Genomic DNA, 16,956 nt, shown 5'->3' on the forward strand with positions numbered 1-16,956 from the left:
ACCTGAAACTAATATAACACTGTATGGTAACTATACTGGAATTAAAAAACAAACAACAATAACAAAAAAGATACACTAGATACTATATTACCTGTAAAAAATGCACTCAGAAATATTAGCACTTATAGAAGCCATTATGGAGTTGAACATGGGTATAAATAATATTTGACTAGATCTTGAAAATTTTCCCCGATTAGTTCCTTATCACTGGAGACCCAAAAAATAGTAAATAATAAATATAATCTAATCTGGTAAAATACAGTAAGATTCATTTCAAAAGGACTTTACAGCTCTAAGCAAGTATTGTGTTAAGAGGACCAGTTGCTTTTTGAACCCACAGATCCCCCAAATTTGTTGTTCTTTAGCGGAAACTCACTTTTAAGGGCCAGGGAGTATATCCAACACCCTCCAAATTTTTGGACCCCTATCATTTCTTTGGGCAGAGCTCCTTATTTGTTTTAATTCAGATTAATAAACGTATCTAGATATTAAGTGAAACTAGTATGATTCATGGGTGCTTCTGTATATCCATACCTATCCTCTACCACATTTTAGTCCATTTCCCTGAAATCTTAAAAGAGCACTCAGTGGTTTAAATCATAGGCAAAAATTTTAGGAACTGGCTCATCTTTTGATCAAAGTCAAAATCATAGATGCAGAAATGACAGCTCACTAAGCCCAGATCTTCAGTGGCTGATAACTAATAGCAAGGACCTCATGTACCTGTGCCTTAGCTCCTTTCATGTTCACTTGCTATATTTAATAAAACTAACCTGTGGCCAGGAGGCTCCCCTGATGCATGGGAGATTTTCTGTGGCCACATTTCATGTGACCCAACATCAACAGGACACCTGGGTGGGCAGGCACTCTCCTGGGGGTGGAGGGCACCCGCCCAGTAAGAAGGAGCTGCTCTCTTACCCTTTCTTGTCCAAAGCAGCCACATCATCTACTCTCATGCCAAAGATGAACAGGTTCTCTTCCCCAGCTTCTTCTGCCATTTCCACGTTGGCCCCATCCATAGTCCCGATGGTCAGGGCCCCATTCAGCATGAATTTCATATTGCCTGTCCCTGAGGCTTCAGTGCCTGCGGTGGAAATCTGCTCCGACAGATCTGTAGCTGGAATGACTGCAAGCAAGGCGTATTAAAATCAGTGATTCTGTCTCTCTAGACCCGCTTGTATTGTATCTGAGCATTTATCTAGCTGGACTGTTTTGATCATTAAAGTACTACATGTACATCAAAATAAACATTCCTATGGTATACAGAAGGATGGATCTCACTCTTCCCCTGGACTCAGGCAACTGCCTTTATCCATTTTTGATGTGCTATCTGGGTGGTTATTACCACAGTGCTAAATAACTATATGCTTATACTACTCTTTCTTGGACTGGGAACTCTGAAGAGTATCTACTTGCTCTCTGCTATAAAAGTTGACATTACATTTCTCTTCTCTCTTCTCTTCCTCCCAGTTTTTGTTATGGTTTTATTTTTATTTCTTCTGCTTTATAACTTTATAAAATATATTAAAACTTTTCTTTATTGAACTTGAAATTTCAGCCTCTTCTGACTCTCCCTTTATAATCTGAGGAAATTGGATTGTCTGCATTCCTTCCTCTTCTCACCTCCTCCTTCCCTCTTTCAGCCCTGAGCACCTGTGGTGTGCCTGGGGCTAGACACCAAGCCTCTGACCTTTCAGCCTAATTTACACACAAATTAGCATTGCCAGAAGGTCCCTTTCGACCACTTTGACTTCAAAGGTCAGGACGAATTCTCTGTTTTACTTTGAAGGCTTCTTTGTGGATTAGCTATATCTTCATTTGCATCTCTAGGAACCTGGCTCTCTTCTCTTTATGCATACAATGTTAAACAGCAACTTCAGAGGACCCAGAAATACCTCAAAAAGAGAAAGGTCTGTTTTCAGTTTGGGACTTGGGTGAATGCACAGTTGGCATTTGCAGGTGGATGGTGCTTTGTGAGCACATGATGCAAATAAGCAAAGGTCCCAGTGGTAGAGAAAGGGATGTTGGCTTTCTGCCAGCCTGACTTTCCCCACGTGGGAACTCCATGCGTGATCAGTGCCCATCTAAGCACAGGTAAGCCTCATGCTTTGCAGCCTGATGTCTGTCCTTATTCCTTGTTGCCATGTACACAAATGACAGCCCTTCTTCATTCCATGAAGTGACCAGAGGACTATCAGGGGCTGGGGAACTGGTGTTCTATTGCAAAACTGGAGCTGGGAATGGAAGACCTTTCCTTTACTTTGGAGAGCACAGTATACACTTTGCCAAAACATCAGGGTCACTTCCTCCAGCACCCAGCTCTGACTAGCTGGCAGAAAAATGCACTTGCAAATGTAATCAGTGATACTGACTCTAGGGACAGCAATCTTGTTGTGAGTTGGATCACCTCAAAGGCTCTTAGCCTAGGCCCTTATTCTTGTATCCTAAGTTACTGGCTTCCTGTGCCCAGCTACCTCATTTTTCCGTATCATGCCATCTTTCTCTAGAATTTGTCCTGGCCCCATATGATTTGTGATGAAGAAACTACCTTTTTCAGCAAGAGATACTCTGTAGTTCTCCAAGAAGATGACTTTCAACTTGCTTCCAACCATAGGGTCATTGTTCACCACATCTGCCACTGAAGTGATCAGCTTTATGATCATTTTGGCCATGTGATATCCTGGGGCAGCCTTGGAGAAGAATGTCAAACACACTGACAGAATGCAGCCATGATCAAGTGGAGAAATGGCAAGAGATCAGGGCCCCCAAATCCCCAGTGAATAGAATCAACTTACTTTGCCACCAATTATGACTGTTCTGGGCACGAATAACTTCTTAGGGTCTTTTTTAATACCTGAAAGAGAATGAGAAGCAGATGGAATGGAGGGCAGTTGATGGCTAGGGAGGCGAGACCTGTGCCAGCCAAGAGTGTCACTTCCACTTCCAGGGGGTGTGGTGGCCACAGGGCTGACTCACGGTTGTACATGGTGACCACGTGCAGGCAGTTCAAGAGTTGCCGCTTGTACTCGTGGATCCTCTTCACATGCACATCAAACATGGAGGATGGGTTGATTTTCACTTTGTACTCCTTCTCCAAGAACTGTGAAAACTTCAGCTTGTTCTCCTGTGGAGACAGTGCACGATGCCAGAGCCCTTTTGACTTAGAAGCATCAGGTTGTCTGTTTTTAGAAACTGGAGCAATAAAAAACCATAATAAAAACTGGAGCAGAACAAATGCCATGGAAAGAATCCACACTGGGAAGCCTCACCTGCTTCACGTTGGAGAGTTCTCGGAGAAAGACGTCATCACCCACGAAGCTATGTAGCTTTGTCAGCTGGCTCAAGTCTTTCACGTAGTCTTCCCCGATTTTCTTTCAGTTTAAAGATGTGATTTAATTAATCAGGATGGCAGTCAAGCCCACATGAGCAGTTTCTGTCAGTCCGGTGAGTGCTTGTGCTCGCCTACAGCAAGGATGGCTGACCTTCCACATAGTATGCAGAATGGCCACACTCACAGAAGAGGCTGGCAAGGCCATGTGGGAAGAACACTTTGCTAGTATCTTAAATGTAGTTTTAGTGGCGTTAAGTGTTAAAAACAGGAAACCTACCTAAACAAGGTAACATGGAACCCAGGTTCTACTAGTTATTTATATGGCCTTTGTTATTCTCTTTTACTAAATAGCATAACCATCTTTCATCTTTGTGTCATAGGAGTACAGTCAGCCAGGTATGTAATTTGCAGGCCCTTCCTTTACAAATCAAGAACTTCAAGATGGTTACAGTGGAAAATTAAGTCAAGCACAGAGCCTGTGGGACAGCACAAGTCACATGCTGGTGGCTGATGTAGCCGCCTGCTGCAGACTGGGTTCACAAAGTGCAAGGGCACCCCTTCCCGGTTACCTCTGCTATTAACTCTGCAAGCCCCGGGTTGCAGAGTAAGAGCCAGCGCCTTGGAGTGATCCCATTGGTTTTATTCTGAAACTTGTCTGGTTCTAGCTCGCTGAAGTCCTTGAATCTGGAGACAGAAGAGACACATCACTGAATCTGGCTGCAAGAGTGTGTTTCTGCTACATTCAAGAAGCCAAGTGTAGGCTTCGCAAGATTAAAAGATGGAAGGAGGAGCTGGCAGCAGCTAAGGCTGTTATTTGAAATAGAAATCCATTTGCAATTCCAAATAATTACAAGAAAAACTCCACATCGAATCACCTCCGTATGATTTCCTGGCTGGCACTGACATATAGACCAGACTTTTCAGCAGAATAATGTTGTGTGGGGTTTTTTTTTTTTTTTTCTTCTAAATCTAGAACTAGGAAGGTTGAGAGAAGAAGGCATTTTTTCTTTTTTAAGTGAATGTTACTTTGTGTAGAAGAAAATACTTCTGCACATTTTGATAGGGCCTTTTGTTATCCCCAAATGCAAGCCTGCATCGACTAGCACCAGTGCACTGACGGAGCAACTTCAGACCCAGCACCACAGGAATAGACACTCACACTTGGGTCTTCACGATGTCTGAGTGAATTTTGGCCACGCCATTCACAGCATGGGAGCCCACAATGCAGAGGTGGGCCATGTTGATCCGTTTGCCTCCTTCCTCTTCAATCAGAGACATCCTTCTCAGACGGTCGACATCTTTAGGAAACAAGGCCGCAATTCTCTGGCCAAAGGAAGAGAAAGGCCTTGCTGGCCACTCAGGTTTAAAGCAACAGTGAGATAATGTCGTTCACTTCCCAAACAAAATCTTTGATGGAGCAAATACAAAACTTCACTCCCACAGACAGGGGTCGGGTTATCCCTAGGGAGATGCCATCTTCCATTTTAGTCTTTTCAAAAAGATGCTTTTAACAAAGCCCCACCAGATTGAACACTTTTTATGTATTAATGACCGAAAGATGTTTGGGCCTCCAGTTCAGTAAGAGGGAACACTGTAGCTACCCTTAACATCTCAAGACCTCGTTCTCAAAAGGGCTATGAATCTCTAAAAATGACTTACATCTAAATGCTTCTGATTTATCTCATAAATGATTTGCAAATGTCGTGGAAGCAACTTTTCCACCAGGTCTACAGGCCAGCGCTCCAGGGCCTCTGGAAGCACCGTGTGGTTGGTGTATGCGAAGGTCTTCTGGGTGATCTCCCATGCCTGCGGGAAAAGGGGGGGCTTAGCAGCTTTCCTCTGCAAGAAAGGTGGCCCATCACACAAAACCAGACATTCCCTAAGCTCCCGCCAGTCTGCAACGGGACAGTTCATCTATACAGTAAGACACGCTCAATTCTACCAGGTTCCTGAATGGTCCAGAGACTGGGAATATGTAAGGGGGGGGAGGGGTGGGAAGCAGTTATTTGCAAAACTGATAAAACTGAAGACAATATACTGATAAGGTTTCTCTACTATCCTACCATGCCTTTTATTTATAAAATAAGCAAAATCTGAGGAACACAAACAAGTAATGTTTTCAATTAGCTGTGTTCTGAGGTTGCAGAGTTTAATTTAGAATCATTTTAGATGCAGAAATAAGGGTAAACACAACAAAAGTCTGAACTACTGAGCTGTGTCCCATTAGGAATGTATTTATTTCTTAACCTTACTCCATGTAAAGCAGTAAGGAGAGAGAGGTGTTAGCACCAGGGCAAACTTATTTTTAACCACTGGGAGTTAGCAACAGTAACTTATTTTGAAAAACCGTAAAAGGACCTTTTGACAAAATCTCAGAACCACAGATATTCTAGTTAATTGAGGGAAAAGGAAGCCAAACTATCCAGACCTTGGACCAGGGCAATTTTTCAATATCCACAAAAATCCTCATCAGCTCAGGGATGGCCAGTGCGGGGTGTGTGTCATTCAGCTGGATGGCAACCTGTGTGGGGAAAAAGGCATCGGTGTGAAGGTGACAGATGGCCTAGTGTCTGCTTCCTTATCCTCATGCATGTCTGTGCAAAGCACCAAGCAAAATGCCCACCTTTTGTGGGGTGCTTTAAGCCTACCATACTTACTCAAATGTTTTAGCAGAGAAAGGGTTGTAAATCTAATAGGAAGTCCTGAGCCCTCAGTTGTCCCTGTCTGTGTTCACAGACCAAATACTTGCCTGGTCTGGAAAGGCATCAAATGTAGTCTTGGCATTGTCAGTGGAGCCAAACTTGGAGGCTTTGAAACGTCGGATGACATCTTGCAAGGTAGCAGCCACCACAAAGTACTCCTGCTTCAATCGTAGCTCCTTTCCTTCAAAAAACTTCAAGCCAGAGAGACTGAGTGAGAGTAGCTCACCCGGTGGGCGTGGCCAAAATATGACAGGGATCTCCCGCCCAGAGGACTTTAAGACTAAAGCTCATAGGACATACGGTGGAAGATGGCAGGTTGAATGTCAAGGATTAGACTTTGTTCTTTCCTGAAACATTATTAAAATGACAGTAAAGGGGCTTAAAGAAGGCATACAAATAAAGGATGAAAGGAATGGGAGACAAGACAACAGTAACAAACTTTTTGAAGCTGAAAAATAGATGGATGAGTGGTAATTGGGCCAGAAGACCCAGGAAAGCTGAATTTTGACCTGGTAGAGGAGAAGAGCCAAAAAGCAGCTAAATTTATGTGCCAAATCCTCTAAAGGCTCAGGACTTGGCAGCACTGGGTGCATTTGGAAGTGGGGGTGAAGATGTGGTAAAAGGTTAGTTGTGAGGGGGTGCCTGGGTGGCTCAGCTGGTTAAGTGTCCAACTCTTGATTTAGGCTCAGGTCATGGTCTCACAGGTTTGTGAGATCCAATCCCACGTCAGGTTCCGCAACGACAGCATGAAGCCTGCTTGGGATTCTCTCTCCCTCTATCTCTGCCCCTCCCTCCACTCTCTCTCCTTCTCTCAAAAATAAATAAATAAACATTGAAAAACAAATGGTTAGTTGCAAGCCTAAGAAGTAGCTGGCCTCAGACTTCATCCCCAGTTCCCTCAGCTGAGCAATCTCCTTCCCCAACTCAGACAGAAGCTGACATTCTCTGGAGATGGAAACACAGGGTTCTCTGGGCTGGAGGGAAGCAGGTACAGTCAAAAGTAGGGTTACCACTCTGTACTGAAAATGGGGGGAAAGGGAGTTAAGTGAAAATTTATGTGCTGAATTGTTGAGACTCTAAGTTTTCTTCTCCCAATCAAATTTTAGAACACAGGCAGCCAACACTAATTCTGCGAGGAAAGAAGCTGCAAGAGCCTTCTCTTGGAGGTGAGAAAGATCAGAGCAAATAGTCCTGCATGGTCAGACCTCACTCAGGCCAGGGCAAGACCATGGAGGATGCGTCAGAGAACTCAAGACCGTGTCATTTTTTTCAAAGGTTATTTCTTTATTTTGAGACAGAGAGAGAGAGAGAGAGAGAGAGAGAGAGAGGTGCAGAGAACGTGAGAAAGAATCCCAAGAAATCTCTGCACTGTCAGCTCAGAGCCTGATGTGGGGCTAAATCTCCTGAACCAGGAGATCATGACCTGAGCTGAGATCAAGAGTCAGACACGTAACCGACTGAGCCACCCAGGAGCCCCTCATGACTGTATCATTGAGGAACTTAGGGAGCATATCTAAGATTCTGTACTTTTCTTATAGGTGATTAGAAGACTTTAAAGAGCTTTAAGCAAGGGAAAAAAAATCTAGCTAGCAGAGGGAGGACAGTTGCAAGATTCCTGGAAGAGAGACTAATGTCTGGATGAGGGCTATGGCCAAGTTGGGAAGAGAGAATGAGTGTGCTCTTGTAATTACAGTATAAAAATGATTTATTAACTTGTACTTAAAAACAGGCAGGACCCCGAGAGCTACCTTTTACTCAATGAATTTAGTTAACTTTGCATCCCATGCTAACTTAGTATACTCTGTGAACTGCTAGAGATAATTACTTCCAAGAAAAGTTAGGTTTGGCCCCTACTGAAGCTGGAGGATGCATTTTAAGCCCCTTCCAGTTAAATAATTCGGGAGGCTGGGTTTAGCTAGGTAGTACTTGGAAGGATTCTTATATTAACTGACCACAAAGCAAGACCACTTTTTGCTTTTGGGTCAGAGATTTTTCTGACGTGCACTGAAGTCACAATGTTTCTCTCAAAGGAAAAAGTATACTATAAAGTTTCTGAAAATACTATGGCAAACTTAATCCTCTGTAGAGACTATAGTTCAACACCAAGTGGACACCTGGTCTTAAGGACCATTTATATCCCAGTCTTCCAATCCTTCTTTTGTGCCACCTTTCAGAGCACAGTACTAATTTGGTTGTTCCTGAGACTTATTATAAAAGAGTAATCATTACAGCTTCAAGAAAACAATTTCACCCGTATATAAGTTAGAGCTAAGTATATTTAAATCAACTGAGAATCCATAGTGGTCTTCTGTGATCCAGTTCCAAGTTTTTTAAAAAAGATTTTTTTTTTTAATTTTAGCTATTTTTAGTGTAAAATTAGGAATAATCACCTATTAAAAAAAGTTTCAAGGGATGAATTAGTGGCATAAGAAACAAATGTTTGCTTCTGGGTCTGCTCCCAGGTCCAGACCCCACCTTGCCTGAGGGCAGAAGGCTGGGACGAGCCTGTCAGCAAGGGGAAGAGGCCAGGCAGGAAACTTCCAGGGTCTCCTGACCCTGTGGAAGAAATTTCTGTTTGGAACTGGAGCAGTATTTCACCAGTGTTCCCTTCATCTTTTATATCCAGGCTTGGTTTTGAAATGCACATACATAACCTCCCAACTGGTCATGAGGTTACTAGTCAAGGGCAAAATACCAATTCTGATTTCATGAAATGTACAAATTTGTTTTCCTTACTTGGCGGGGAGCGGAAGGGAAATCTAGTAATTCAGGAGGTGACAGAGATTACTGTGCACTGAAGAAAAAAAATCAGTATTGAAGATGTGCTTTATGGGCTATAAAGGGGTACTTCTGAAATAAGCTGCTTCTGTTTCTACCGGGAAAGCAAGCTTGACCACTCACATTATCATTGGGATAGAGGACTCGGGAGATGTTCTCGGCCAGATTTCGGTCCAGCACAGCCTGAATGTAGTCTCCAACGTTAACTGGGGGGAAGGTTAGAAAAATGAATAAACAGATAAGCCGGCCACTGTTATCGAAGCCCCTTGACCTCACCTGATGCTTGCTGCGTGCCATGTGGATGTAGGGATTCTACAATTCCTGAAAGTTCAAAAGGATTTCCATAGATCTCCCTGCTGTGATTTGCATGAGAGTCTAAGAGGGCCAGACAGAAGGACTGCTTTAAAAATGTCCTTGCATGTGCTCCATAAAATGGCTGCTCAGCCACTTACGAGTTCTATCAGAAACTCAAGACTGTTCTCTCAAGCTCAATTTGATACTATTAATCAGAAAGACTACACAGGCATACACACACATATACAGAAGCCATTTATGCCCCACTCCCCAATATCTTTGTTTTGTGCCATCTTTTAGAGTTGGTGCTGATTTGGTTGCTTCTGTGATCAAAATATTAAACATACACACACAGACATGAGAGCCCAGTCTGTACTCACAGTCTCTGAGGTTAAAGTCATTTGGCGCCCGAGCAGACCAGAGGCGCATGGTGTTGACGGTATTGTTCATATAGCCGGGCACCGGGGTGTCATATGGCAGGGCCAGGACCACCTGTGGGATTAAACCAAAGCAGCTGCTCAGTTTCCCATGTGTAGGGACGTTGGCTGAACAATGGATGGAAGTTAGCAACTGGGATTCTGTTCCTGGCTCCATCACCAACTCAGACTGTGAGGGGCCTAAACCAAGATGGGGGTCCTAGGACTGGAGGGTAAGTTATTAGGGACCATGTGGAGCTTCCTCCCACTGGAGCAATCTGGGTGGCTGGAACCATCTAGACTGATGGTCCCCCGTATCATGCCAATAGTGCCTTCCCTTTGTGTCCCTTGCCTTGATGTGGATGCAGATCTTTCATGTTTTAGAATAAGCCATTGTTCTAAAAATAATAAAATATGATGTGCAAAGTGACAAAGTGAATCTGTATTCACTAAAAACAGGAATAGGGCAATTTTAGTGTAGGTAATTCAATAGTCTTATTTCAAATATGGTGAAAATTAACAGAACAGAAACATACGCAGCTAGATTATAGATGACGTTTAAAATACTATGCTAGATTTTTCAAAGTTGCATGAAGAAGAGTTATTTTTGGTGATGAGACCAGTCAGCTGATGATCAGCTGAGATGGGTGTTAAGAGGTGAGCTTTGGAAAATTGGTAGCTCAGTCTTTGTGGCAGTCATTGAGACTGAGAAGAACAGGAAGGTAACTGTGTTTCACATGAATTAAAATTTATGTGGGAAAAGACTCATTTCTATTCTAACTCATCAGTCAAGCTCTAAGGAAAGGCAATGACAGTTAGAGAGGGAGGGAGGCAAACCATAAGAGACTCTTAAAAACAGAATAAACTGAGGGTTGATGGGGGGTGGGAGGGAAAAGTGGGTGATGGGCACTGAGGAGGGCACCTGTTGGGATGAGCACTGGGTGTTGTATGGAAACCAATTTGACAATTAATTTCATATTAAAAAAAAAAAAGAAAGGCAATGACAGACTGACTGGACTGAAGGGTGTTAGAGATCACTTAGTGCAACACACTCTTTTTGGACATGACAGGAATGAGGCTGAGAGAGAAGTGACTTGCCCACAGTCACAGTCAATGGTAGGGGTGAAACTGGAACACAAAGCTCTTTAATGTGAGTTATGAGTGAATGAAGCCATATAGTCTGTATCAATCACATATATTCAATCATGCTTCCATGAATACCAGGACCTCAAAGTAATAAATCACCCTCCTTTAAATACCTTTTACCAGGAAAGACAGATCTCTGGGGATTTTTAAAGTACATTGTGATCCATCAGGAAAAGTTGTTTACAGAATGGGAGTGAATCTGGGTTGAAACAGGATTTGTCCTCTGATCCTTGAAGTGTAATTGAGGCAGCTGTGGAACTACACCCAGATATCTCTTCAGAGAACTTTAGGCAGAACTTGGCATCTGGGAGCTTGAGCCGCTGAGGCCGTGCTTTCCTAGGGATGCTTCCATCATGTCGGAGCTTGAGAGCTAGGACTTGGCTCAAGAGCAATCTTTAATCTCAGGCCCCACCAGCCTGGCTGCTTGCTCTAAAATACACAGCCACCTGAGCTCTTCCCGAGGATCCTCCTTCTCTTCCCTTTTCTCTTCACAGGTGCCACACCTCGTCCAACTGCCCCCTCCTCTCTGTCACTATTAGCAATTGCCCCAATATGTCACTTGTACTTCTAATTCTCTCTGGTGTCTGCTTCCCAGAGGACCAGTGCTGACACACATGTGAAATGGATTGCTCAGTTTCCTGGAAGCTGCCCACAGCATGTGTATACCACGCCTGTCCTCATGCTCTCTGACCTCACCAGCTACAGACCTGGGGCTGATTTGGGTGATGGCTTCCATAAATCCATAAAGTGCTGCACAGTTTGGGCCAACTCACCTTATATTACACCTGCCCCATAACCTTGCCTTTGTGGGCACAGAAAAATATATTCTTTCTAATTGAATGTCTGGATATATTATGAAAATTCTTAGAGGTGCTCTGTAAATACAAGGTAGCTCAACAGTGGGACCTGGTGTAAACAGAATGCTTCAGGATTGATTGTGTTCACTACATACTTTTGAACAGGTCAGACGTCACTGGAAGTTTTTAGACACCAAAACATATACCAAATACTTGCTAGTTTAATACCAAATATGTGTGTGAATTCTTTGGGCATATTAATGATTGATTTGTTTGCAGCTCTCCTGATCACATGTGTAACCAACTGCAATTTAGATTGTATTCTATTGTTCAACTAAATTTAGAAAAAGAGAAACTTATCTTGAAATTATAGTATTAGTTTATCCCTTATACCATTATACTATAATGACCTATTTTAGTTTCTAATCTATTTCATATGTTGAAGAAATTCATCCTCAGATAGAAAAATCATTTTTAAATAGTCTTATTTTTCTGAACTGCAAATAGCTCTACATGGATTAGCAGAATAAATTATCAGTTTAAAAAGTCAACTATAAAATGGGTGTTGGTTCTTCTAAAATAAAATGAAGCTTTTATTCATGGAGAATAATCCACAAACCATCTGAATTTAGCATTACAATACTGAACTTCATTCACAGTTTTGCTAAATAAAAATATCTACTTGGTCTTTACCATTCCCTTTGAGCTTTTAAAGAATGGCTAGTGACACATCGTTCCCAGCCTGAGACCATATTTATTAAGCAAATATCTCAAATGGAGCCTCCAAAGATTAGACAATGCAGTCTCGTAATAGGGGTGATTTATCAGGAAGTAAGAAGACAGCAAAGCACGAACCATCACTGGGGGTGCTGAGAAGTGAACTGGTCAGCAACATGGTAATGCTCCATATCCATCCATGAATTAAGTATGCTTGGATCGACACCAGCATTATTTTTCTAGAAGTGATTTTGCACAAAATAACAATTTGTAAAATTTTGTATTATTTTTCTTAACATATAAATGTTAGCATTCCTCTAAATACTTTAGTTAAAAATTTTTTTTTTAAATGTTTTATTTAATTTTGAGAGAGAGAGGAGACAGAGTGTGAGCAGGGGAGGGGCAGAGAGAGAGACGCACACAGAATTCAAAGCAGGCTCCAGGCTCTGAGCTGTCAGCATACAGCTTGACATGGGGCTTGAACCCACAAACCATGAGATCATGACCGGAGCTAAAGTCGGATGCTTTAACTGACTGAGACACCCGGGCACCCCTAATAAATACTTTAGTTTTAAAATATTTACCCCTGAGAAGTAGCAAGTAAATGTATGGCAATGAGGTGAGGAATGACATTTACATTTATTTAGTCTTGGCATCAAAAACTTTTTATAAAACTGGAGAGCTAGGCATGCTAGGATTACAGAATCAATTAATCTCTGATGAAGCTGATTGCAAAATGACCCTGATAAGTTACTTGATCTTGAGGAAATCACTTCTCTCTTGGTCTCAGCTCCCTTGTTTCCAAAATGAGTGGGTTCAATAAGAGAAGTAATGGATTTATTTGTAAAAATATACTCTTCAATTATTCAAAACACAATGTACTATATCAGTATCATATACATATTATACTTTATGCTATATATCCACTGTGCTATACAGTACAAAATATTCAGCATGAGGACACTCTGAATACCTGGGTGTCGATCCATTTGGTGCCAGTCTTGGTGTGCTCTACTTTTCCATAGAAGTGCACAGGCAGCATGAATTCAGGACGGGCTTTCTCCCAGGGGTTTCCATGCCTGAGCCAATCATCTGCCTCTTCTACCTGCAAAAAGGACATGGCTTAGAATTTATTTTTCAGGAGGGATGCCTGGGTGGCATTTATTTAATGTTTAATAAGTAAACATTAAAAAAATTGAAAAATAATTTATTTTTCAGGAGATGTGGACCTTCAATTAGATCAAATCAAAAATATCTTTGACTAAATCAATGCAAGAATACTTTTCGTAAGAAAGAACTGTCAAACTCAATTCACCTTTGTTAATGTATTACAATAATTTAGGTAATACATTACAATAATGCATTACCTAAATTAACAACAATAATACTTGTTAATACATAACATTTAATCCTCATAGCATAACTCTATAGGATGGAACTATGATGTTTCCTTTTTTATTTTTATATTTATTTATTTTTAAGAGACAGAGACAGAGCATGAGCAGGGGAGAGGCAGAGAGAGAGGGAGACACAGAATCTGAAGCACCTGCAGGCTCTGAGCTGTCAGCACAGCCCAAATGCGGGACTCAAACCCACAGAGAGATCATGATCTGAGTCAGACGTCCAACCAAACGAGCCACCCAGGCACCCCTATGTTTCCTTTTTTAAAGAGGAGAAAATTATAACATCTGTCACACAGATGGTAAATGGTACAGCTGAGATTTGACCTTAGGTCTGCAGGTTCCAGAGCCTGTGTCTTAATATCTGTAAATACAATTGTCCAGCTTGAGGGATAGAGGGAGGCCATCCAGGAATGTTTATAACTGGATACCTGGACCTGATGGGTCCTAGATGATGGTTTCTGTCAAGATTCTTTTGCCTAGAATACCCAGAATCAGTTAAGAAATACTACTCATAGAGTAGTATGAGCCTGGGTGGCTCAGTTGGTTAAGCATCTGACTCTTGATTTAGGTGCAGGTCATGATCTCACGGTTCGTGAGTTCACGCCTCACACTGGGCTCTGCACTGACATTGAGGAGGCCGCTTGGGATTCCTTCTCGCTCTCTGCCCCCCTCCCCCCCGCCACTTGCTCGTGATCTCAAAAATAAATACAATTAATAAAATAAAAAAAAACAATACTACTAATAGAAATTCTCTTAAGAAAGCTTATTTCAATATAGGTATAAGACACTATTACATTCTGTAGTCTTTGTTTAATTTAATCCTTTCATAATTATGATCTGATAATGAACTATTAATTATGGTTCATTTTGAAAATAACATCTACTAATACGTAAAGAATTTTTTGACAATTTCAACATTTCCCCATGTGTTTATGTTAATTTATAACAACACATTTTTTATAAAAAATTTTAAAATCATAATTTGTATGATTTTAAATCATGTATGGACATGTATGTATGCACATCAAATTAATTTTGGTTTGCAACACACATGCCCAAACAAGAAAAAACACATTGGAGAGGGGGGATGTATTTTTAAAGTAAAGATATCATTAGTGAAACCTTTAAAATACTATATATATATTAAAAAATTTAATTGTGTTTTCACAAGAAAGGAAGGGGTAAGGGATTTTAGTGTAAAGTACTCGTCAAAGAGATTACCCCAAATATTGATATTTTACCTATTTGATTCCTCACCTTCCCCTCTTAGAATATATAGCTTTATTTTAAGAAGATTTTGCTTATGAATTATGACAGACTGCTGGATGTTTCATGACTCTCACCTAAATACAAGTTCAATGCCTACCCCAGGCACACTGTAGAGAAAAAGAAATACAGTATCTTTTCAGGTATTAGGCAAAACACTGATGTCAACAGATAGACAAGAAAATACACATTCATTTAGTCAAACACTGACTATGACTTTATATCAAGAAAGCCAGTAAGCTACCCATTAATACTAAGTACGTGCATAATGGTGAATCAAAAGGGGACTCATAGAAACAACATCTGTAGGTAGTAGATCTGGGCGTGAGAGAGACGCTAGAGGCAAGATGCACTACATGTAGGGTGAAGCCTAGGGAAGGCTGGAGCTAGGTCTGAGCTAATCAGCTAATCAAACCTTGTTAAAATGCAGATTCTCAGTCAGTCTGGGAGGAGGTCTAAAATTCTGCACTTAAGGGGTGCCTGGGTGGCTCAGTCGGTTAAGCGTCCAACTTCAGCTCAGGTCATGATCTCACGGTCCGTGAGTTCGAGCCCCATGTCAGGCTCTGTGCTGACAGCTCAGAGCCTGGAACCTGTTTCAGATTCTGTGTCTCCCTCTCTCTCTGACCCTCTCCCGTTCATGCTCTTTCTCTGTCTCAAAAATAAATAAACGTTTAAAAAAATAAAAAAAAAAAAACTCTGCACTTAAATTTTTTAAAAAACTTTTAACGTTTATTTATATTTGAGAGAGAGAGAGAGAGAGAGAGAGAGAGAGAGAGAGAGAGAGAAACAGAGCACAAGCAGGGGAGGGGCAGAGAGGGAGACACAGAATCCGAAGCAGGCTCCAGGCTCTGAGCTGTCAGCACACAGCCCGATGCAGGGCTTGAACCCACGAACTGTGATCATGACCTGAGCCAAAGTCAGATGCTCAACTGGCTGAGCCACCCAGATGCCTCTGAAATTCTGCATTAAAAAAAAATGTTTTTAAGGTTTATTTATTTTTGACAGAGAGGGAAACAGAGCATGAGTGGGGGAGGGGCAGAGAGAGAGGGAGAACAGAATCTGAAGCAGGCTCCAGGCTCTGAGCTGTCAGCTCCCCCGGGCTCGAACTCACGGACCTCGAGATCATGACCTGAGCTGATGTCGGACACTGAACCGAATGAGCCACCCAGGCCCCCCTGAAATTCTGCATTTTTAACATGTGTCCTGGGGCTCCATGGTGCAACCAGGAGCTTTGTGGTGATACAAAGTCAGTAACTGCAACTCAGAATTTAGACTTCCGCTTATTCTAGTCAGAAGAGAATATCAAAAAATGAAGTAAAAATTTAACAAGGAAACAGTTGAATTTTAGCAGCTGATAAGCTGGTTAAGTTAGAGTCCATTAGCTTGTGTTGATAGCTAGAAATGCTACACAAATAAATGAACATATCCACAAAGGATCAAAACATCCTGACTTACAAAACACTTCATGCTGCATTTAGGCAAGGGCAGGTTGGGGGTTTTCAAACACTGGTCAGTGTGAACACTGCTTCCTGTAACAGGAAGAAACCTCATTTCAGCACTGGAGACGGTTGTAAAACCCACCTGAAGGCATTAAACAAAATGGGACAATGAGGCAGAAACAGCTTTCCTCAAAAATCTGTGTATAGGAGAGCTGACAATGTATCTTCTGCTGAGAAATGCAGCAGGATCATATCGTTTTGCCCTCAAGCATCAAGAGATGAACTCTGGGCTCGTCACCACTGGCCCACTGCTGAGCAAGTCAGAGGCTGCATTTGCTCTTTCGAGAGAATATGAGGTGACAAGGCACCAGTCAGCAGATCACTTGTAATGCCATCAAATGTTGGTCTTTTTAATTTTTCCCTGAATAATGGCTGATTTCAACTCCACTGGGTTAACAAGTTATGTAGGAAGACAGAACTCCTGGCTTGCTGTTCTTTGTCTCGAACCTCTTCCTGATTTGGTAAGGAACCGGTTAATTATTCCCTCAATTTCACAAATCTTGTTTTTAAGGTAAATTGGCCAACATTTCATAAGCACAGGCTGGTCTGAACAGATCAGAGGAGAAAAGGGGAAGTGCGGCCACCACCCCCACTAAACCCTCAGAAG

The 16,956-nt window shown here is 41.9% G+C and overlaps 1 protein-coding gene across 1 annotated transcript in view; it reads right to left on the reverse strand.

Annotated features, from left to right (window-relative positions):
* PYGL (glycogen phosphorylase L) overlaps window positions 1–16,956 on the reverse strand; it is a 43,856-nt gene that overhangs the window by 11,068 nt on the left and 15,832 nt on the right. The window contains exons 5-17 of the mRNA XM_047862234.1: window positions 13,155–13,286; window positions 9,486–9,597; window positions 8,935–9,017; window positions 6,081–6,224; window positions 5,760–5,852; window positions 4,991–5,137; window positions 4,491–4,654; window positions 3,901–4,015; window positions 3,270–3,371; window positions 2,977–3,124; window positions 2,796–2,854; window positions 2,549–2,690; window positions 919–1,126 (exon numbers count right to left, since the gene is read on the reverse strand). Coding sequence (XP_047718190.1) covers window positions 919–1,126; window positions 2,549–2,690; window positions 2,796–2,854; window positions 2,977–3,124; window positions 3,270–3,371; window positions 3,901–4,015; window positions 4,491–4,654; window positions 4,991–5,137; window positions 5,760–5,852; window positions 6,081–6,224; window positions 8,935–9,017; window positions 9,486–9,597; window positions 13,155–13,286 — 1,649 coding nt within the window. The remainder of the gene's footprint in view (window positions 1–918; window positions 1,127–2,548; window positions 2,691–2,795; window positions 2,855–2,976; window positions 3,125–3,269; window positions 3,372–3,900; window positions 4,016–4,490; window positions 4,655–4,990; window positions 5,138–5,759; window positions 5,853–6,080; window positions 6,225–8,934; window positions 9,018–9,485; window positions 9,598–13,154; window positions 13,287–16,956) is intronic.

Source organism: Prionailurus viverrinus, chromosome B3 (genome assembly GCF_022837055.1).
Source record: "Prionailurus viverrinus isolate Anna chromosome B3, UM_Priviv_1.0, whole genome shotgun sequence".
NCBI classification, from domain to species: Eukaryota; Metazoa; Chordata; class Mammalia; order Carnivora; family Felidae; genus Prionailurus; species Prionailurus viverrinus.